At 44.7% G+C, this 21,387-nt stretch overlaps 2 protein-coding genes and 1 long non-coding RNA gene across 10 annotated transcripts in view; 2 read left to right on the forward strand and 1 right to left on the reverse strand.

The window, feature by feature from the left end:
• DNAJB13 (DnaJ heat shock protein family (Hsp40) member B13) overlaps positions 1-8,390 on the forward strand; it is a 65,159-nt gene extending 56,769 nt beyond the window's left edge. The window contains exons 7-11 of one of the 5 annotated variants that reach the window (XR_004323355.1): positions 1,321-1,499; positions 1,609-1,682; positions 3,430-3,469; positions 4,257-4,608; positions 8,325-8,390. Coding sequence is in view for 1 of the 5 variants with exons in the window: in XM_032489340.1 (XP_032345231.1) it covers positions 1,321-1,354 (34 nt within the window). In the remaining 4 variants the exon portion in view is untranslated. Of the gene's footprint in view, positions 1-1,320; positions 1,563-1,608; positions 1,683-3,340; positions 3,470-4,256; positions 5,075-8,324 lie in introns of those variants that run through there. The other 4 variants (XR_004323354.1, XR_004323353.1, XR_004323356.1 and 1 more) reach the window with 4 other exon arrangements.
• The window catches only part of C2CD3 (C2 domain containing 3 centriole elongation regulator), a 107,933-nt gene that overhangs the window by 2,996 nt on the left and 83,550 nt on the right, over positions 1-21,387 (reverse strand). For 2 of the 4 annotated variants that reach the window (XM_032489333.1, XM_032489334.1), the window contains 4 exons: positions 19,500-19,661; positions 15,680-15,900; positions 12,664-13,585; positions 8,356-8,467 (listed from right to left, as the gene is read on the reverse strand). In XM_032489333.1, the coding sequence (XP_032345224.1) occupies positions 8,356-8,467; positions 12,664-13,585; positions 15,680-15,900; positions 19,500-19,661 (1,417 nt within the window). Of the gene's footprint in view, positions 1-895; positions 1,326-8,355; positions 8,468-12,663; positions 13,586-13,746; positions 13,924-15,679; positions 15,901-19,499; positions 19,662-21,387 lie in introns of those variants that run through there. The other 2 variants (XR_004323351.1, XM_032489335.1) reach the window with 2 other exon arrangements.
• On the forward strand, positions 8,780-19,524 carry LOC116666474. Its single transcript, XR_004323357.1, has 3 exons — positions 8,780-9,518; positions 17,769-17,897; positions 19,267-19,524. It is a non-coding gene; the product is annotated as an uncharacterized LOC116666474 (long non-coding RNA).

Here is a 21,387-nt window from a genome sequence, read left to right on the forward strand (position 1 = left end):
AAGCTGCCCAGAGCCGGGACACCCTGACATGTACTAACCATGCCTCTGAAAATACTCCCAGTACTCCCATGCACCAGCAAATTGCAACCATCACCTGTGATTTGAGAAGCCTCAGCCTTCCTGGGGAGGAAGCAGGAGGAAGCCAAACGAAAGCAGGATCATCAGACTAAGGGGCTGTAGGGGCCTTGGAGTCTAGGCAGTGGGTGCCATATATGAGGTGAAGTCCCCAGAAGGGGATTTTCAAGAAGAGGGACTTGAAACATGAAGGTGGAATCTGAATGCAGAACGTGAGATAGGAGATTCCAGTGGAGATGTGGCTTGAGCAGAAGTGAAGAAGGAATTTCTTTTGCTAGGAAAGCAGTGGGGATGGGCTGGCTGACTGCAGGTATGGAGAGCAGAAGACAAACCGAGAGAGAGGGGCTGAAGTTCCTGAATGTCTGGAGAGGAACTGACCATGGTCCTTTTGGACCTTGCCAGTGATTTGGGGGTATGGGGCTGACCTGGGGTGAAGAACTGGCTTTACTGTGGTCCGGGTGTTAAGCATGGCAACCAGGGCTCTGACTGCCCCCATTAAATCCACCAGCTCTCCCACTAATGTCTCTCACTTCCAAGTATGGGGACCTGCTCTTTTCGGGGCACCTAGACACCCAGGCAATGAACATGAATAGGTCTTTCAGCCTATTGTTTGAGAGAGATAGCTCAAAGAAGACCTCAGTGTCAAAGGCAGAAATGTCAGCTGGGATGAAAACAAAGCATCATGGAAAGAGTAAGGAGCAGTGGTGTCAGGAAAATACAAGACTTTCTGGGGCTCTTCAAATCAAGAGGCTACCCCTGGCTGGGGAGTTCTCAAGTGGCTTTGGGCAAGTCATTTTCTCTCTGGGCCTTGGTTTCCTACCTTGAAAATGGATCAGGATGAGCAGATGATACAACAGAAGGTGCTCTGTAACCCAGGGACTAATCCTGGCTCGTGGCTCCCTCTTTGGCCAGTTCCCTGTGATACAGCATCTTCTCCAAAAGCTCTCTCAGGAGGCTCCAGCCCTCTTCTTTGGTCTGAAATGTGATCTGATCCATCCAGTCCCCAGATGGCACCCCCTGAACAGGCCACATGTTCCCGGGAGAGTGGTAGGTGCAGGTGCCTCCATTTGTCCCTGCTTCAGGGTGTCCCTGGGACTTCCTCAGAGGGAGATGGTGGCGTGGAAGGAACATTGGTCTGTGGCCTGGCCCAACTGCCCCACTGGCTTGAGGCCAAGACACTTTCTGGGTCTCAGTATCATCATTACCAAGTGGAGCCGAGAACTTCTGTTTGCTTCCTTGCTCCAGGTCTACTGTGAAGTTGAATACAATTCAGATGTGACCAAGGCTCTGGCCAGATACAACATCTTGTAAAGCACAAGGGCTAAGCTGGAGCTACAGCCGACACCAGCAGCAGAGAGCAAAATGAAGCCTTGCTGTGAGCCCTCACCCCAGCAGAGCAGAAGTGGGGCACAGCGCCCCACAAGGTATGCCCAGTGCTAGGTCAGGCCTGGCCATGCTCCCCCCTCGCCACCCCCCCGCCAATGAACCCCTGGGCCTCGCATCAGGACTGAAGTTCTGTTTTTTTCCCCCTAGAGCAGTTCCCTTACATGACAAACAACTGATTCAGGAACTGGAAGCAAAACTTTCCAGAGAGCCGAAAACTGAAGGTAAACAGCCGCCTGGTTCTGGCTGGTGAGGATAGCCCTGCCAACAAATTGCTGCTTCAGAGATGAGTGAGGCTCAGTATAACCGCCTGCCTTGTTCAACTTTCACCTCCTTGGCTGGCTGCCTGGGGCAGCTCCCAGAGTCCTCTTGGAAATCTAGGACTAGGATTTCCTTGTGCTAAAGAGAACAGCTAACTCAGCAGCCACAACTAGGAGCAGTGGGGAAGTGAGGACAAGACACACAGACCAGGGGCCCAGCCCTGAGAGGCAAATCCTAAATCTGACCACCTAGCCTGGCTGCAGCACGGCTGGGTTCCGTGCTCTGAGCTCAGCCTCCATTCCTGCATTAGGACTCTGGTCATGTGGTTCTCACTACCTACTTGCTCCCTTGTTCCTCACTAACCCTGAGGCCTCCCTTTCCTTCCTCCAAGAAGCCTTTCCTGACAATCGGCAGATTCCATAGGGCCAGGGTCACCCCCTCGGCCCAGGCCTCAGTCATCTACATAATGAAGAGACCTGATGAGATCAAGACTCCTTAACTTTTTGAACCTACACCCTGCCAGTGAGAGGGCTCAAAAGTCCAGTTTCCTGAGAGGGAAGGGTTAAAGTGACACTCTTGGAACTCCTGGCTCCTCCCAGACTCAGGCAACTCGAGCCTAACACCTGCTGAGCAGACCTGTGGACCGTTTCCCTTAAGGTGCCTGCCAAACTGCATTCTGGGCCAGGGTGGGCACCAGCCGATTTTGGCTGCTTCCCCTGACTCCTGTACACTCTTGGCCAGCGAGCTCATTTCCTCCCCAGAGCTCTGTGTGTCCTTAATCAGAAACACTCTGACCCTTGGGTCTCCTCCTGGGGCTCTGCAGAGGGCTTGGGACTCGGTGGCTAAGAGATGAGGTAGTAAGTCAGGGCTTCTTGCCCCAAGAGGGGCAGCTCAGCTTGGAACGCAGGCTGAGACGAGGACACCAGGCTCAAGAAGTTCCCTTGGACCCAATGATTTGATCTGGTGATTCTTTGGAGGGCTGGGTTCCTCTACCAGGACTGTGTGTCTCTTAGATGCCCCTGGGCTTGGGAAAGGGAAACCATGGGAGAGAGAAATTCTTTGGGCTCATGGGAGAAAAGCAGCAGCTTTAAGATCCATTGGCAGGCAGGCCATGAACTTCTGAGGCTAGGGCTCTATCACCCCGAGGTGGGGGTGGTGTGTCATCCTGAGCCTCTGACTACGGGTCTACACTGGGCACACCGTCAACTGCTACAGCCCCGAGCTGTGCTCCCCATCCTTCTGGGGCTGCCCTTGGGGGGGGACGTAACTTCCTGGCTCCCTGCTCCTGGTGCTAAGCTTTTGATGATGTCCCTATTCCTTAGCATTTCTTTCGTATCAGTCCCCCCAAAATGTAATGGCATAAGAGGGGACATTGTCTCAATAATAATGATGATAAAAGTAACAATAGTTAATATTCATATAGTGCTTACTATGTCATGTGCTAAAAACTGTTCTAAGCACTTAACATTTTACTCAGTTTACCCTATACAAGCTCTAGGAGGCAGGTACTACTATGCCATTTATCACATAAACTGAAGCACAGAAAAGTTAGGTAACTTGCCCCAGGTTACAGCTAGTAAGTGGCAAAGCTGAGCTCTGACCTTAGGCTGTCTGGATTCAGAGGCCATGTGCCCAACCACTACAGAAGACTGCCTGGTAGGAGAGAAGAGGGACATACAGCCACAAACTAAGTCTGTGTTGCCTCCACAGACCCTGTTCAACGCTTCAGAAAGCCAGCAGCAGAGCGAGGGTAAGAAACCAGGTTTGCTGACTCTCAGGTCCCCAGCTGGCCTGGGGCGCCTCAATCCCCATGATGTTTGAAACGCCGTGGTCTGGCTGAGTGGACCAGGGAATGCCAGGGGAAGAGGGGGGGCTGGGTGACTCAGGGTTACAAGGGGACACTCGTACCTGGCCTTGTCTCCTACATGCACTCCTCATGAACAACAACACCCGGCCCTAGGCCTGTGTTAACCCGTGGTTCATGAAGTGGGCAGAGCATGGCCTTAAGGCAGGCAGGGAAGTCAAGGCTCAGATGACAGGTTGATTTTTGCTCTTTGCTTCTGATTCCTGATATCCTGATTATTCTGGTCCAGGCCGACCTCTCCTCATCTCCGACTTCCTCTCTGGTACATTCTGTTTTTACCCCCAAATTCTGTTGATTCTCTGAGAGGTTTCTTTTCTCCAAATCATAGCCTGCAAAGCCTTTCCTTCATCTTTGCTGAATTCTACTCCAGTTACTCCACATGGCTGTCTTTCTTTCCCTGTACTCTTTCTCTGTTTTGTTTTACTTAAGTGCTAATATAGGTACCGTCATTTGAGAAAGTTAGTGGTTTGGTGGCCAGTGCCTCTCAAAGAACTGTGAACGCCCTGAAGACAGGGTCCATGGCACCAGGTCCAGCTCTTTAAGTATAAGAAGGTGCTTGGAAAGAGTTGGTGGAACTTACATTTAAAGCTGACTTCCCTGGGGAACTGTTGAGCTTTCGGGGGAAGGGGCCAGAGCAACTGAGCCAGCACTGACAAGCTCTCTCCTTTTTCAGGGATGGTTTGCTTGCCCTGGCCCTGAAGCAGGCGAGCTACAATATGGCAGTCCCAGGACAATGGCTGAGAAGAGTCCAGCAGCCTCTCAAATGGCTCCCCTTCAGGGCCACGGCGTGGCCTTAGGAGGAGGCAGAATAGATGGAATCATCAAGCTGGGTGTTCAGGACAAGGCTCCTGCCCTCCCCTGCCTACCTCTCACTTTGAGCTGTTGACTGTGCCTGAAATATTACTGAAAATAGAAGACAGAGGAGAAAATGGAAGCTTCTATCAGACGGGAAACCCCATCACCAGATCTAATCCTATTTGCTGTAGCACCAATCTCTGTCTTTCCTGCCTGCCTGCACGCTACAGGTGAGTTTTCTTTTTTCTTTTCAAACGGCTGACATCTGCACGTGCGCTCTGGACGCCATGCCCTCTCTGACCCAGGGGCACTATTCTCTTCTCCTTCTGCATCTTTCCCTTCTCCCTTTCTCTACTGGTCACTGTGCTGGCATACAGAAAGCTGCTGCGTTTCTCATATAAAAAACCAAAACCCAAAAATACTTTCCTTATCTCAGATGCTATTCTACCCACCATCCTATACTTCTGATCCATATTCACAGCCAAATCTATGGAAGGAGTTGGTGTCTCCATCTTGTCATCAGTCATAAAATTTTAATTATATATGATTTCATTGTGTAACATGCTAAAGAATCTATGTAACATGTAAATTATGAAGCAATAAAAATGAACGTCTGTAAACCCACAACCCAACCTAAGAACTAAAACTTATTAATACTGTTGAATGGACCTACGTACTCTTCCTCCCCACCCCAGCCCCACCTCCACAACTATGAACACTGTTGTCAAACTGTTGAAAATCAAAGAGAAAATTGTAAAAGCAGCCAGAGAATAAAGGTCACATTACATTCAGGGCAACAGCAAGAAGAATGATGGCTGCTTCTCATTGGAAACAATGGAAGTCACTAAGTGTGGAATGATAGTTCTAAAATGCTAAGACAAACAAAATTTAAGTTAGAATCCCATATCTAGTGGAAAAATATCTTTCAAAACTGAAGGCAAACTAAAGATATTTTCAGCCAGTTGAAGCTGAGAGCATCAGTTCCCAGCAGGTCTGCACTACGTGAAATTCTAAAGGAAGTTCTTAATGCTGATGAGAAATGGTCCCAAACTGAGATCAGGGTGTGAAGAAGAATGAAAAACAACAGAAATAGTAAGCATGTGGGTAAATACAAAAGACTTTTTTTTTGCCTTAAATTCTTCAAAGTGAGGCCACTTTTAAGACCTTCAGAGACCCTAAGCTGAGAAGATTATGGTGTCCCTGCCCAAATATAATTCACAAGTAAGTCTAAAATAAAACATAAGTATGAGGAAGGTAAGCAAATTTCTAACATCCCATGTAACTATTTTAATGCTTTTAAAAAAACTCAATTCTTAGAAAGTTTTTTCTCTTAATTTTTGGTGCTTCTATCTGCTAGTGCCTTTAACACATACTTGATTTAATTCCCAGTTTACCCAGCAGTTTGGCAGCCAGCCAAGAGCATAAGATGCAGAAAATATGTTGCTACAAATGCATCAAGCAGTGAGACACGCTCATCACTGGTGAGGATGATCAATGTCCCGAGGTTTCCCGGGTTGTGGGACTTCCAGTGCTGAAAATGGGACAGTTCTGGATGAACTATGATGACTGGCTACCCTAACTAGGATCCAGAATGAAGTCTCAAGGAGAGAGGTGGCCCAGAAAGCAGCAAACAATGGAATTTTGCTATGGGCAAGGAAGAAAAAAGGCTGCAAAGTGTATGAGACTGTTACCTTTTCAAATCTAGACTTACTCCTTAACTGAAGTAAACATTCTTATTTCTCCTCTCCCATCCTTTGTATCTTATGTGTAACAGATCAAACACAGTAGGTCCCCCTGAAGCTGGCACACCATGAAGGCAGAAACACAAAAGCAGGTCTGGTGGGTAAGAGCTGACAGCTCGGACACAGTGGCCTACAGACCTCCTTTCTCATGGGGCACGACGCACTGACATTTCACCCACTTGACTGGAAAGGGAAGAGGGAAAGGGAACTAACAGTGTCTGCTTTTTTCCTCTAGGGCAATTCTTGTCGTGGTCTTATTAGTAAGAATTATATTAGCTGGATGTTACTTAAAAAAACTGAGACTCAGAAAAACCAAACCAAACCAAAACAGACTCAAAAAGTTCAAGTCACTTGCCCAAACAGATCCAGTATTTCGCTTCATAGATCATAGATGTCTCACTCAAAAGCTTGTGCTTGGTGCTGGACACAGCCCTGCGACCCTAGCCTAAGTGCTGATGGCTATGTATGGGTCACACAAGGAGAGATGCAGAGTGGAAGAAGATGAGTTGGTGACCAAGAACCAGAGTAGGAATAAGGCCATGGAAATGCAGAACTCCTGGGGAGGAACTGGCGCCCTTCCTCCTCTATGACAGGATTTACAGGTTTGACAAAAACTGAGATGTGTAGGATCACAGATTGATCCATGTACCAAAGGAATGAGATGCCCTCAAAATGGGGCTGGGAAAGTTGAGGGAGAAGGGAAAAACCAGCAAAAGGATCAAACATCTTATAGTTTCTCTTTAGGACAATAACCCCAGGCTCCCAGGAAACTTCTGGACTCACCCCAACTGTCATCAAAGTAGATGCTGGGAAAGCATTAAGAATGTTTAAATTTTAATTACAAAATGAAACCTATATAAAGGCAAATTGACTAGAAAAATATACTGCAAGCCAAGTGTCATGATTTTAAAGTGGTGCAATGGAAAGCACAGGGTTTGGACTCACACGTTTTAAGTCACTTACTGGTTGGGAGACTCTGGGCAGGTGACTTAACCTACTTTATGTATCTCAGTTTCTATATAAAATAGAAATTTTAATACCTCATAGGTCTGTATGGGAAGTCTGAGCCTCAGTTTTCTCCTCTATTAAGTAGGGACAGTACCCCTATTATTGGGTTGTTGGGAGAATTAAATCAGTTTACATGTGTAAAGTACATGTAAGAATAATGTCTAGCGCATAGTAAGCTAATATGTTTTGTTTACAGCATGTATTATTCTCTAATTTTTTTTTTTTTAAGTTCCATGAGGCAAGGGCTCTTTGTCTCCTCCTCAGTATAAACCAGCCTGCTTGGGTACCAATTCTGGCTCTACCACTTACTACTACCTGTGTGAGGCAAGCTACTTAACCTCTTTGTACCTCAGCTTCCTCGTCTTAAGACAGGGATAAGCATGTACTTCACCAGGTTGCTGAGTTAAATGAGTTAACGTAAAGTGCTCTGAGCAGTGCCAGGGGCCTGGAAAACACCACCATGATCATCTTTCAGCTTAAACACTGCCTCCTCAGAGAGACCCTGTTCTTTCTCAGAGCACCTAGTAGTCATCACAATATGTAAATATTTATTTTTTGTTTACTATATGTACTCTGTTAAGACAGGGAATTTGTCTTATTTACTACTGTATGCTTAGGATCTAGCACAACGCTTGACAGAGCATAGGGACTCAATAAACATACAATGAATGATTAGAAAAGTCGGTATCATTTTCTTGCCACCTGCAAGATAGGTCAGGGGTTGTGCCAAGGCAGAAAAGAGCTGGGATTTGTACCAAAGCGCTAACCTAACTGCTGATGAATACTTGTGACGTGTTTTGTAAACAACAAATAGGTGTAACACTGTATTACTCTCTTCATCCAGACCTTACTCATCTGCCACGGTCTCCCAAGGCTGCATCTCCTGTTCGAAGGCTCCTCCGTTCAAACCCACCTTTGGTAGTTAGGAGCTCCGACAGGGCTCAGTATGAGTTTCTTAGCTGAGTCCTGTTTTTATGCTTCTGTGCTGTTTCTTCCACCTATCATCTTGGCTGATGATGCCCTTGCTCTTAACACATTTACTCTTTGTCACTTCCTGAGCTCCTCCAACTGCGGAGCTGAACAGAATGTGTTCAGCACAGCTTGGAGAGTGACCACTGCTGCTGCCTTTCCAGGCACATGGCTGGGCAGCTTTGCATTCTGTATACACTTTCATGGAAGGGGTGACAACTTTACAGGAGGCAGGCCTTTGGCTGACTGTCCTCTTACCTGATCTGCTGTGACTGGTGGTGGCAAAGCTGCAGAGAGTGAGAGCATCCGCAGGGAGGCCTCCAACTGCTGGGGAGGTAAGAAGAAGTTGGGCACCACAATGGGCTCTGGGCTATAAAGGCAGTTAAGGAACGCAAATACCTAGAAATTTCCCCCAAGCTAGCATCTCCCCTGATCTCAGTCACCCCATTTGTTTTTCCCTCCAACTTATTCCTGCCCATGAATCCTTTGTTCAAGTGGTTCCCTCTGCCTGGAAGGTCCTGCCCACTCCTAACATATCACAGTCTATACTTTATGGGTCAGTTCAAATCCTGCCTCTTCCTGGAAGCCTTCATCTCATCTTAGACCACAGTAATCCTCCTCCTAGTCTAGAGCACAGTCTGAAGCACAGACTAATGCTTGATTATTTAGTTAGATATGGTTCTCAATTTCTTTCCCTCCCTAAGCAAAAGGAAGAAACAGTAGTTTCCTTCAGTTACCCCATTGCTTCCCTAGAGGCTTGCATGAGGCTGGTAGGCTGCAAACATTGGATGATATTTGCTGAGGACCTGCTGGCCAAAAACTGACAGACAGGGTGGGCGTGGGAAGGTGGCTCTGGGGCAGTGCCTTAGGCTGGAGGGAGGTGCCTGGCACTGAAGGAGGGCCTGGCTTGGTTGTATTCTGCTCACATCCAGAAACAAGGGCTCTACATAAGTGGGCATAGCTGGTCCACATCTGGATGTGAGCCCTGGAAAGCAGGTACTGTATTCTGCACTTCTCTGTATCCTCTGGAGGCACCCAGTGCTATACTGAGAACACGGTGTTCTACAAATATTTGTTCAAAGCACTAATTCAGTTTAGGAGGCAAAGGAGGGGACTATTTTGATGGTTCCCTTTTTTTTTGTTTCTGCTGAATAAGCTAAGTATGGTTCTGTTCTTCCATGCTAGACTTTGAACTCAAGGAGGGCAGAGATGATCTCTTTTTCATACTAAATTCCTGTCACCTACCTGAGACACAATAAGTGTTCAACAAATACTGAATGAATGAATGAAATGCATCATTTCCTGCTTTGGTTCAAATCCCTGATTTTGTTTTTTTTTTTAACAGAGACACTGGTGTGGAGCTGGAGATCCTTAAGGGAAAGAGCCCTTTGACCCTAGCCTTCTTCAGAGGCCCTGGTGAGGTAGGATCTATTTGCCGTTGCTCCTTGGGCTGGTGGGAGTACTCCGCTAGTCAGCTGATACTGTGGGGAAGAACAGCTTTGCTGTGGTGTCCAGGGTGTGTCTAAAGAACTGAAGCGCCCCTTCTCAGCCTAGCACCACCTGCCCTTCTAAGGGTCCTAACTCCAACAGTAATCTCTGTCACTTATTAGATGGCAGCTTCAGGGAAGTTCACTTTTTATGCCTGTTTCTTCACCTGTAAAATGGATACAATAAGTCTACCTTTTGTTTTGAGGATTAAATGACTTAATATATGCAAAGTGCTTAGAATAGTGCCTGATACACAGCATGTACTCAATAAATGTCCACTGTTCCTGTCTCTTCAGTTTAGGTGGGAAAGCTGTCACTGGTTCCTTCACCCACTAAAGTCTTCCTTCCATCCCTACCTCTGGTCTGTCCTCCTAATGCTAAAGCCAGCAAGTATTTGTCAGTCCACATTCCCCTGGACCTTCTCATGCACTGACCACCACTCCCCGAAACCCTGCTGCTCCCAGCTCTCTGACCACTCGCCTCTGGCTCCTCTGTTGGGCGCGTCTGCTCCGTCTGTGCTCGTGGCTCCATCTTGTGTGTGCTTCTCCCGTTCCCGCTCTCCCTGCTGCCCTTACCTGCTTCCAGAGACACCGACATTTATAGCTCATCTCATCCTCCACTCCAGGCCTGCATTTCCTCCTGGATGTCTCACAGGCACATGTCCAAAATGGAAATCTGCCTCTTCCCTCCAAACTGTCTTTATGTGCTGTTCCCTACCCAGTAAATGACCTAACTTGTGACAGAAATCTCTAAGTCATACTTTCCATTTCCCTCCTTCTCATCCCCTGACCCTATCCAATCTTCTCAAATCTCTCCTTCTCTTCCTCACCATAAAGCAGTCTATACTTTAGGTCAGACTTTCTTCATCTTTTATTACTGCTGCAAGTTTCCTACCTGGTCTCCTTGCTTCTGGTCTCCCCAGATCTAATCGACCCTTTATAAGGCACTGTGAGAATTTGCTCAGGTAAATCTAACCGAACGTACTCTTGCTTACTAGTTAACATTTACTGAACACTGTTTATGTTCCAGGCACTATGCTAGGTAGTTTACATAGTTAATTTATTTTTTCACACAACCCCATAAGCAAAGCACCATTATTACTTCCATTTTGAAGATAAGAAAACAAGTTCAATTTGCTAACAGGACAGAGCCCAAGCACCTTAGCCAGGCATAAAAGGCCCCTTAAGATCCAGCCTTGCCTCCTCTCGCCACCCCACTTATCCCTGGGCTCTAACCGCAGTGACTTCCACCCACAGGCCAGGCTCTGTCACCTGGCTGTGCCTCTGCGCACACGATTCCCTCCAACTAGAACTTTCTCTGCTTATGGACCTTAGCCAGGCATAAAAGGCCCCTTAAGATCCAGCCTTGCCTCCTCTCGCCACCCCACTTATCCCTGGGCTCTAACCGCAGTGACTTCCACCCACAGGCCAGGCTCTGTCACCTGGCTGTGCCTCTGCGCACACGATTCCCTCCAACTAGAACTTTCTCTGCTTATGGAGTGCCTATTCATCTCTGAGGTCCAGCTCTACTGTCTCTTACAGGGATACCTCCAAGCAGAGTTACGGCGGCCTCCTCCTCTTGCTCCCTAGCACTTTGGCCATGTCTCATCGCAAACTTAGGCAATGGCCCTTTATTTAATGTTACTGCCATCACCTGTCTCCCACCTCATAATGGGAGCTTCTCGAGGTAAGGTCTGATTCAAATCTCCGTCCTCAGCGTGCAGCAGCACAGGGCCTGGCAATACTCGTTTTCTGAGAGAATGAATAGTTCTTTGGTAAGGCCCAAATTAAAGCAGTACCCTTAGGACCTGGGCACACGTAACTGCTCCTCCACTGACCATACATTTTGAGCACAATAAATTGACTGTAAAGGCAGCAACGCTAGAAGCCAGAATGAGTGAGGCCAGAAAAGAACTCCACTGAGGCAGTCTGCTTTTAGTGCTCTGCCTCCTGCCATTTCTCGCCTTAAGCCTCCCCTGAGTCCACAATGCTGACCCTCAGGTTTCTCTGTCTTGCATCAAGAATCACATTTGTGTGGTGTGTACACATGTTCCCGTATAAGTTTCTCAAGAATCCTGTGAAACTGTTACAGTTCAGTTCAGTCTGTATTCACTGATCCCCGTGTGCAATGTCTGGGGACATAGAGAAGGCAAGGTCCTTGACTTACCTGGGAGCGTATAGTCTGGTGGGTAAGAGATTATTACCTCCATCTCATAGGTGAAGAAACAGGCTCAGAAAGGTTAAACTACATGCCTGAAGACACACAAGTAATAAGAGCTGGGTCTAGAAGGGTTAAAGTCAGGCTCTGACTTTTAGTGGACAAAGATCTCTATTCAGCAAAGCAATCTGCTTCATCTACCCGTTTGACCAGGTGAGCTGATCTGACTGGCTGATTAGGCTACAGATGCAAGGGCTACTGATGGTCCTAAGTGGCTTCCTTTCCCACTACATGCCCATCAGCATTTCAGAGGGGGAATGTCAGATGTCCCACTCCTCACCAACACTGTCATACTGGGAGGGTGGGGCTTTGGCAAGTCTGTTACAACAGTGCCCACTTCCCCTTCTCTTGGCTCCATCACTTGCCTTTATTAAAAAAAAAATTAATTATTAGGTAATTCACTATTACTAAGTCTCAGTTTCCTTACATGCAAAATAGAAATGATACCATTAAAGATTTGGGGTGACTGAATGAAAAATATATGTCAAGTGCTTGGTGCATGGTAAATACTCAGTCAGTGGTAGTAGTCTTTCCCTTCCTCTTCCTCTCCACTGAATTTCAACTGAGATGAATGGTCTCCTTTCATAGATCCAGAGCCTTGCCTTCAGGTATAAAATACCCAATAGATTACAGATAAATCAGGGTAGGCTAGGCTAGTGAATGTGCTACCAACACCTAAACCCATCTCAAAGCATTATGCTCCAGAGGCCTGGCCGTAAGAGTGCAGGCGAGTCTTCTGCAGGAGGTGCAAGCTCCTCAGTGCACTCCATGAGGTGGCCACTGCTCACACAGCTGGCCTAAGCATCGGCATCAGAATGCCTACAGATGGCTTAAGGGGCTACCTGAAACACCAAAGGATACAGAAGGAGGCTTTGCCTTGTGGACACCTCTGACCCAGATGTCGTCTGCTTCTGCCTGCTATCAGGGCAGTTTATGGGTGGCTCCTTATGGTTTTCTCTTCTGTTCTGAGAGGCTAGGCGTAGAGAGAATTTCTCACAGCTATCGGCAGAGTCACTTAGCTCCTCGGAGGCAGCTTCATTCTCAGCCTCGGCCTCTGGCTTGGGCTCCTGGTCCTGGTCTGCCTTTGGTGACCTCCTCCCAACACTGGTGCTGCTGTATTGGGCTCCTGAGAGTGTCTCATGTGAGCTAAGTGGACGATCTGCTGAGGCAGGCTCTCCAACCCTGGTCTTACAGGCCTCACCCTCACAAGGAACAAGACTTTGGGCAGGAGAACCCTGCCTAGGCAGGTGGGGGTTGACAGCCCTTTCTGGGCTGGACAGAAAGCTCCTTCTGACCCTGAGCTCCTCTCTAGGGAGAGGCTCTGAAGGATAAGAGGGGGCTTCCCTCTGCACCTCATCAGGCTGAGGGCTAATGATCTCACTTGTGTCTGACATGAAACTGGACCAAGGGCTAGTTTTGTCTGTCACAGTGGTGATCTCATTGAGGGTCCTGGGCTCAATGATGTCTTCTTCATAGTCCTCATCACTGCAGGCCAGGCCTACCTCAGTGTCTTCACTGCTCCGCATTCTGGCGACAGGTACTGTGTGTCCTAGGGACTCCTGAAGCATTCCTCTTCCATTTGAAGTCTCTTCAAGAGTATGAGGAGGTGGAGAGTCTGTGCCCTCATCTGGAGTTCTTGCCAATGGCCAGTCTGGAGCTGCGCTTCCTTCTTGCATGGCCACTGTGTCCTGAGTGTCTGGGAGGGGGGTGACTTCTCTGCTTCTACTCCTGGCTTGGTGAGAACTCAAAGATCTTTGGGAATTCCTGGTGATAGTCTGCAGATCTGAACAGTAACAGATATCACTCTTACTACAAGGTAGGGCCACAGACCACTCAACTTCCCTACACTAGCTTCTAGTTTCAGATGTAGTATTGCAATCAGACTTTGAACAAACCTTAAAGATAATAGTTAATCCACCCAAGAGTCAGTGAAACTATATTCAAGGCAGTACAATTTCTAGTGCTTTATTCTAATATCAGAGGACCAAAATCTAATCTAATTTATAGTTGTGGTTACATCTGTGTGTTTGCTTTCAGAGACTATCTGCTTATGCTCAGGAATTCTTGGGAGCTGGGAGTCCTGGTGGGCATGTTCATGCTTCCATTTACTTCAGTATTTACCTATATTAAAAACCAAAATAAGAATCCACTTATTTATCTATTTGATGACAGTTATTAGAACTATTTTACTTGGAAAATAAAGGCAAGGAAATATCTGTGACCGAAATGATAAGCAGGGGAGATTAACAGAGAAAATGGAAAGAGCATATAGGCTTTGGAGCCAGTCAGTCTTGGGTTCAGATCTCTACTGTCACTTGTCAGCTTTGTGGTCATGAGCAGACTATCCTCTGAGTTGATTTATCTTTAAAATGTGATTAACACTACCCTTTTCATAGGGTTATGGTGAAAAAAATGAGATAAATGGGCACACTGTGTGGCACATATATAGGCAATTATTAGCTCCTTTCGAAATTCATCCTCTCCTTGTGACCATTAGTTCTCCTTCTGTCATCACCTTGCTTAGAACTCCCCATTTTCTTCTAGGATAAAGATTAAACTCCCAAGCTTGCCTTCAAAGCCTTTCAGCTTCAAGCCTTGCTCCTTGCTCTCTTTTAATATACCCTTTAAAGAGACTCCCCTTATCTGCTCTCACCTCCACCCCAAACAACCCTCTGTTTTGCTCTTGTGCTTTCTTTCTGGGGGGGGAGTTTCTTTGACTGACTGTAGAATGTATGCTTGGTGAAAGCACAGACAATGCCTGTCTTGTCCACCACTGCATCCTGCTGGAACTAGTAACACAATAATGCCTGGCATAGCTGGTACTCAAGAAAAAGCAGACTGATTATTTCTAACCAAATGGAAGCCAAAAACAAGAGTCCACTTCTGGGGTCCTGACTACCAACAAGTTAGGTATCTGGCAGAAGAGGTTCCTTTTTTTCCCTTTAAAGAGAAAAAACTTATTTATCTCTGTAGAATCTACACATTTTGAGCAAAAATAATACCAATTGAGGGTTAAAGGTGCTGATCTAGTTGATTTCTCAATATTCCCCAAGGTGTGCCTGATAGTTTTCTGGACCATAACCTTAGACCGTGATTCAGTGGAATGGAGTGGGACTCAGGAATCTGTATTTCAAAATAAGTAATCCAGGTGATTCTTCTGTTCAGGCAAGTTTGGGAAGTAGTTGTTCTGGAGTGGTCTTTGTCTGGGCTGCACAGTGGAATTACCTGGGGAGTTATGAAAAATGATGCCTGGGTATCACTCTCAGAGATCCTGATGCACCTAACCCACAGCGCAGCCTGGCGTCTGTATTTTAAAAAGCTCTCTCAATAATTCTAATACAGTCAAACTGAGAACCACCATTTTAAGGGGTTTTTCAAAGGGTGGGCTATGGATCACCAACTTCTAGAATCATCTGGGGTGCTTGCTAAAAATGTGGTCTTCTGGTCTCTGAGAATTAAAAATTTAAGTATGTTTGTAGTTGAGTTTTTCTGAAAATAAAGTGGTACAAGTTCAGGAACTGCTACTGAAGAACTCATCTAATTCATCCTCTCTTTTTTGGGTTGCAAAATGTGAAGCTTAAGATGGGAAAGGGTCTACTCAGAGTCAAACAGTAAGTCTGTGCCAGAAACCCACCGAAGACCCAACCCGGTTCCCCTGCCTGTCAGTTCAATGCTCTTTCCATTGCATGTGCTCTGGTGTCATGCTAGTGTGTCTCTCCTTCCAAAAGGAAGATGGTAAGTATGTAAATAAGTAAAATGGTGAAAGCTATTGGTCTCTATTTGTCACAGGGGTTTGTCTGAGGATAGATATTCAAATATTCTTCGACTAAGCACCCAGTGACCGTAACTCCTCAACAAGAGGGGCCCTGAGCCATACCCGTGATTAAGGAGCTGACTTGCAACACGAGGTCATTGGATTTCTCCAGGATGCTTTGTTTCTCAGGGTCTAGGCTGCTGGCTCCTGGCTGAAGATGGTCCCTCTGGCTCTCCTGGCACTGCAAGATGGCGGTATGAGTCTGAGGACTGAGGGGAAGTAAGGGTTTGGTGAGCTTCTGGCTGAAGTACCGCTGGATCTGATCTAGCTCACTCAGATTCTTCCTGCCAAAAGAAAAAAGGGATTATAAGCATCTTTTACATTCCCTTGACATTCTATCACTTGAGCTAGATCTTTAATATCTCTCACTTGGTCCATTAAAACTAGGACCCCCGTCTCCAATCCACCAATTCATCCTTCACCTCTCTGAATATAATCCCACTCCTGGGGACAATGTTCTCCTCTGTCTGTCTGGCTAACAGGATTCCTCTTCTATCCAGCAAATATTCTGCTTCCTTGTAGGGAACCATTCTTATCATCACTCCAGTCCTCATTTCCCCTTAATCTGGGCTAGCTCTGACCTTTGCTACCTCATAACCATTTCTGAGCCTTCAAGCAAGTGACCTCTTCTAGCAAGTCTTCCCTGCCTCTCTAAGTTGGTTTAAGGGTCCCTCCTCTGCTCCACAGTTCTTCCTGTACTCTTCAATCATATCACTTGTTTGTTTCACATCTATTTCCCCTGATGTGGTATGAACTCTGTGCTGATTCCTTTGTATCTTCTGCACCCAGCACAGTTGCTTGGCACAAAATAAATGAATGGAGAATGGATAAATAGACATTAAAAAATGACTTAAAATTTTATCTTTTTTCCAAAACCCTTTAATAGGGCCACATTCATTCTTACTACTCCAATGAGAAATCACAACAACCACTACTCCCTTCACTTGCACAGGATTTTATGTTTTATGCTTTCAAATACATTTTCTTGTTTAATTCTCATCCAACTGCATGACATCAGTAATTGTTTTACAGATAAGGAATGTGAGGATCGGAGAATGTAAGTGATCTGTCTGGGGTTAGTAGTAGTATGCAGCTACTCAGAACTTGGGATTCTAAGTCTTACACTTCTTTCATTATAAAAGATGGTCTCCGTCCTAGCTGGATTCATTTCTGCCTCAAACCTCTGCATGCCAGAACCAGAGTTCAAGCTGCTCCTTGCTCTGTCCCTATTCCATTCATTTTTTAAGGTATAGTTCATAGTTCTCCTTTTTTTTTAAGGTATCTTTTTGTTGTTTTTTTGGGGGGAGGTAATTAGGTTTATTTTTATTTTATTTTATTATTTTAATTAATAGACAATTTTTTAGAGCAGTTTCAGGTTCACAGAAGAATTGGGCAGAAAATACAGAGAGTTTGAACATTTTCCCACATATTTATCATTATTTTTTAAATGGAGGTACTGGGGATTGAACCCAGGCCCTCTTGCATGCTAAGCAGGTACCCTACCACTTGGCTACACCCTCCCCCTCAAATTCCTTCACTCTAGGCATCTAACCTTCTGTCTTAAATTTTCCCTTAGTTTTGTTATGTGTTAGTTTAATTTCCCTAACTAGGCCATGAGCATCTGATAATAGAAGATAGTATCTCAAACGTCTCTATTTCTCTAGCACCCTCAATGTGCCTGGTACAATGGGCACAACACACACTCAATACCTGTGAAATAAACTGAAAGTCCTTCTATCCTTCTGTTAGGAACAGTCAGAGTGTCTTTGAGTCAAATCTAAATTAAATGAGAGAAGAAAGCTGATCCTTATTCTGTCACTAGACCTACAATTCTATCAAATCACAGCGGACTGACTTGGATGTCTGTATCTGGCTGGCTGGGTGTATGCCACATGAATACCTGTAGCCAAACCAATGTAAACCTGGTGAAGCTCCAGAAAATATGCAAGCCCAAATGGCATTGTCAGAGGTTCTGGGTGTAGAACCTACTAACACTAAGCTGCAATTTTCTCATCTGTGAAAAAGGTTTGGGAATATGTGCCCTGCAGGCCTCATAGGATTGCTGTGACTCAAAGGAATCCCGTTTTAGGGCTCTGTGAACCTAGGAAATAATGCAAAATTTACATTATCTTATTTCATCTCTATTTTGTAGAGAATTTGTCTATGGCAGTGGTTCTCAAAACCTGGTTCTAGGACTACTATCATCAGCATCACCTGAGAAGTTGTTAGAAATGCAGATTCTCAGCCCCTGCCTAGATCTACTGAATCAGGAACTGCATGGGTGAGTGGGTCTCAGCAATCGCTGTTTTAACAAGCCCTCCATGTGATTCTGACACACACTCAATTTTGAGAATCACTGCTCCAAGAGCAGTGATTTTTAGCCTGGTGGTTTTGGCCCCAAGGGAACATTTGGCAATGTAGAGAGACATTTTTGGTTGTCACAATTAGGGGAGAGGTGCCACCGGTATCTAGTGGATAGGGGCCAGGGATGCTGCTAAATATCCCACAGTGCACAGGACAGGCCCCATATTGGGGCAAAATACTCAGCCCAAATGTCCACAGTGCTGAGGGGGAAAGAAACTGCTCCAAGGCTGAGGAGAGTTTCTTTTTCTCTCTCCTCTGGGTTCAAAAGTATGTTATGTGAGTGATTCAATAAAATGCAGCCAAACTGTCAATGGTTTTACTTAGCCTCCAGGCTCCAGCATCTTACTAAAATGAGAATCTGAACATATTACTTCCTTGTAATATAAGTTTGGGCAGTTTCCCAGTCTGTAGCATACTGCTTCAATCCTTTCTAACCTATGTCCTACCAAAAAAGATTTCGTCAGTAGTTCATTCTGAGCTTGCTTGAAACCAAATAATTGGTTAGTTTTTTCCAAATACAAAATCCTTTAAATATTTTTTTCCCTCAAACTTTACACACTCTCTTCCTCCCTAACCTATCACTTTCCATTTGAGAATCAGTGTTCTAAAAAGTCCACTCCTAGCCTGACATTCAAAGCCCTTCAGGATCTGACCCTCACAGAACCTGCTCTCTACTTACATCTTATTGCTCAACTTTGTTGTACCTGCACTGCGGGTGTTCCCCCAAGCTGTATTTGTTGTTTCATGCCCCTGGGCCTTAGTACATTTTTTCTGCACAGAATGCCCTTCATATTTGTTGACCTGTTCCTTCAAAGACCAGTTCAAATGTGACTTCTTTGTATCCTTCCATGACCAACCTGGAATGTTACTCATTCCTCCATCTATCCTTGGCTAGGAAACCTGGAATGCTTATCAAACATTGTTATAATCATAATGGCAACATGACTGTCTCCTCCACTGGGAATGGTAGAGCCAAGATTGGAAATCAAGTCTATCTGACTCTGGAACCAAGTCCTTTCCACTGCACCATACTTCTTACTATAAACCTGGAGCTGATCCAGATGATCTATGATGGCCTTTTTAATTCTCTCAGATGCTGACTAAACTAAGAAAGGGACAGGGGAGCATTAACAGGACAGATGCTGATCTGAAAGAATCCAGTGGTTGTGAGGATTAAGACAGTGAGCAGGATGAGGCTTTGTAAATTGTAGAGTAGATCTGAGGCTATGTACGTGTAAAGGTGGTTATTAAGTTTGGTGACTAATCTAAAGTTTCTATATTTATAGGCAGACTAGTAATAGAGCCCCCTGAAGGAACAGAAGGCCCCAAGCAGAGAGAGATTCATTTGTGGGGAATCTCGTGAAGCTCCAGGTCCACTTGGACACTTAACATACACCAAAGCCCCTGCTAAACCTCCCTGAGTGGTGAGAGCTGACAGAAAGCAGGACTGCAGGTTGCCTTTGCCCATTCACTGAGCCCCCTATGGTTCCCCATGTCTCCTCTTAGCAGAGAGCCTCACCTGAGAGAAGTCAGAATGGAAGTATGGGAGGACAGGGGTGATGTGGCCAGTTTGTCATCACTTGGCAAGACTGCCTCTCCCTGCTGCAGGGATTCATGAAATCGGCGGATGTTCTGTACATGCTCTTCATGGCGTGATGCCTGGCTTCTTGTGGTACCGCTTCTGTCAGGAATAAACGGGAGGAAATACATTCCCAACCAATGAGAAAACAATAAATGTGTGACAATACACGAGTCACCCTCCTGAAATGATACTGCAAATCCATCCCCACTACCACAGTTCTGGCTTCATCAACTCAATTGCCTGGATTACAGTTATCTCCTAATTAATTTTGCCTTTAATCTTACATATTCCCCTTTAATAAAATTTCCACATTATTGTCTCAGCAATTTTTTTTTAAAAACACAGATCTGAAATAACAATAGCAACAACATTTATGGAGCCCTTATTACGTGCCAAGCACTGTTCGAAGCATTCAACGTGTACTAACCTATTTGATTACCCCCATTCCTTTCTAGTTTTGACTTCTCTTTTTTGATCTATAGAACAAATTTCAAATTCCTTAGCATGGCATTTGAGAACTTGATCCCAGGAATAATCATCTTCTTTTTAAGTAACAGCTTCATTGAAATATAATTCACATACTATACAATTCATCCTTTTAAAGTGTACAATTGAATGAATTTTAGTATATTCAGAGTTATGCAACTATCATCACAATCAATTTTTTTGTATGTATTTTTATTAAACCACCATCAATTTTAAAACATTCTAGTGGATGTGAAGTGGTATATCTTTATGGTTTTTATTTACATTTCCCTGATGGCTGATGATGTCAAACAACTTTTCACCTGCTTATTGGCCATTTGTGTATCATCTTTAGAGATGTATCTATTCAGATCATTTGCCAATTTTTAATTGAGTATTTGCTTTAATATTTAGTTGTAAGAATTCTTTATATATTCTGGATACAAGTTTCTTATCAGATCTATGATTTGCAAATATTTTCTTACATTCTATGGGTTGTCTTTTCACTTTCTTAGTATCATTTGTAGCATGAAAGTTTTAAATTTTGATGAACACAATTTATTTTTTCTTTTGTTACTTCTACTTTTGGTGTCATATCTAAGGAATCACTGCCTAATCCAAAGTTACAAAGATTTACTCCTATGTTTTATCCTAAGAGGTTTTATAGTTTTAGCTATTATGTATAGATATATGATCCATTTGGAGTAAGTTTTTGTGTAAGGACTGAGGGAGGGGTCCGATTTCAGTCTTTTGCATGTGTATATCCAGTTGTTCCAGCACCATTTGTTGAAAAACTATTCTTTCCTCATTAAACCTTGGTACCTTTGACATCTTAGCACATTGGTTTATTTCTAGACTGTCAATTCCATTCTATTGATCTACATATCCTTATACCAGTACCACACTGAATTGTTTATAGTAGCTTTGTAGTAAGTTTTAAAATTGGGAAACTTTTCCTTCTTTTTCAAGATTGTTTTGCCTGTTCTGTGTCCCTTAAATTTGTATATGAATTTTAGGACTAGCGTGCCCATTTCCATAAGGAATCTAGCAGGGACTGTGATATAGGGAGTATGCTGAATCTGTAGACCAATTTGGGGAATATTGCTGTCTTAACAGTATTGTCTTCTAATCCATGAACACAGGATAGCTTTCCATTTATTTAGAACTTCTTTAAGTTCTTTCAATATTGTTTTGTAGTTTTCAGAGAATAAGTTTTGTACTTTTCTATTAAATTTATTCTTAAGTATTTTATTCTTTTTGATGCTATTGTAAATGGAATTGTTTTTTTCAATTTCATTTTGGATTATTCATTGCTGATGTATAAAAAACAATTGATTTCATATACTATGTTTCAAAAGTT

This window comes from Camelus ferus, chromosome 10, assembly GCF_009834535.1.
Source record: "Camelus ferus isolate YT-003-E chromosome 10, BCGSAC_Cfer_1.0, whole genome shotgun sequence".
Classification (NCBI taxonomy): domain Eukaryota; kingdom Metazoa; phylum Chordata; class Mammalia; order Artiodactyla; family Camelidae; genus Camelus; species Camelus ferus.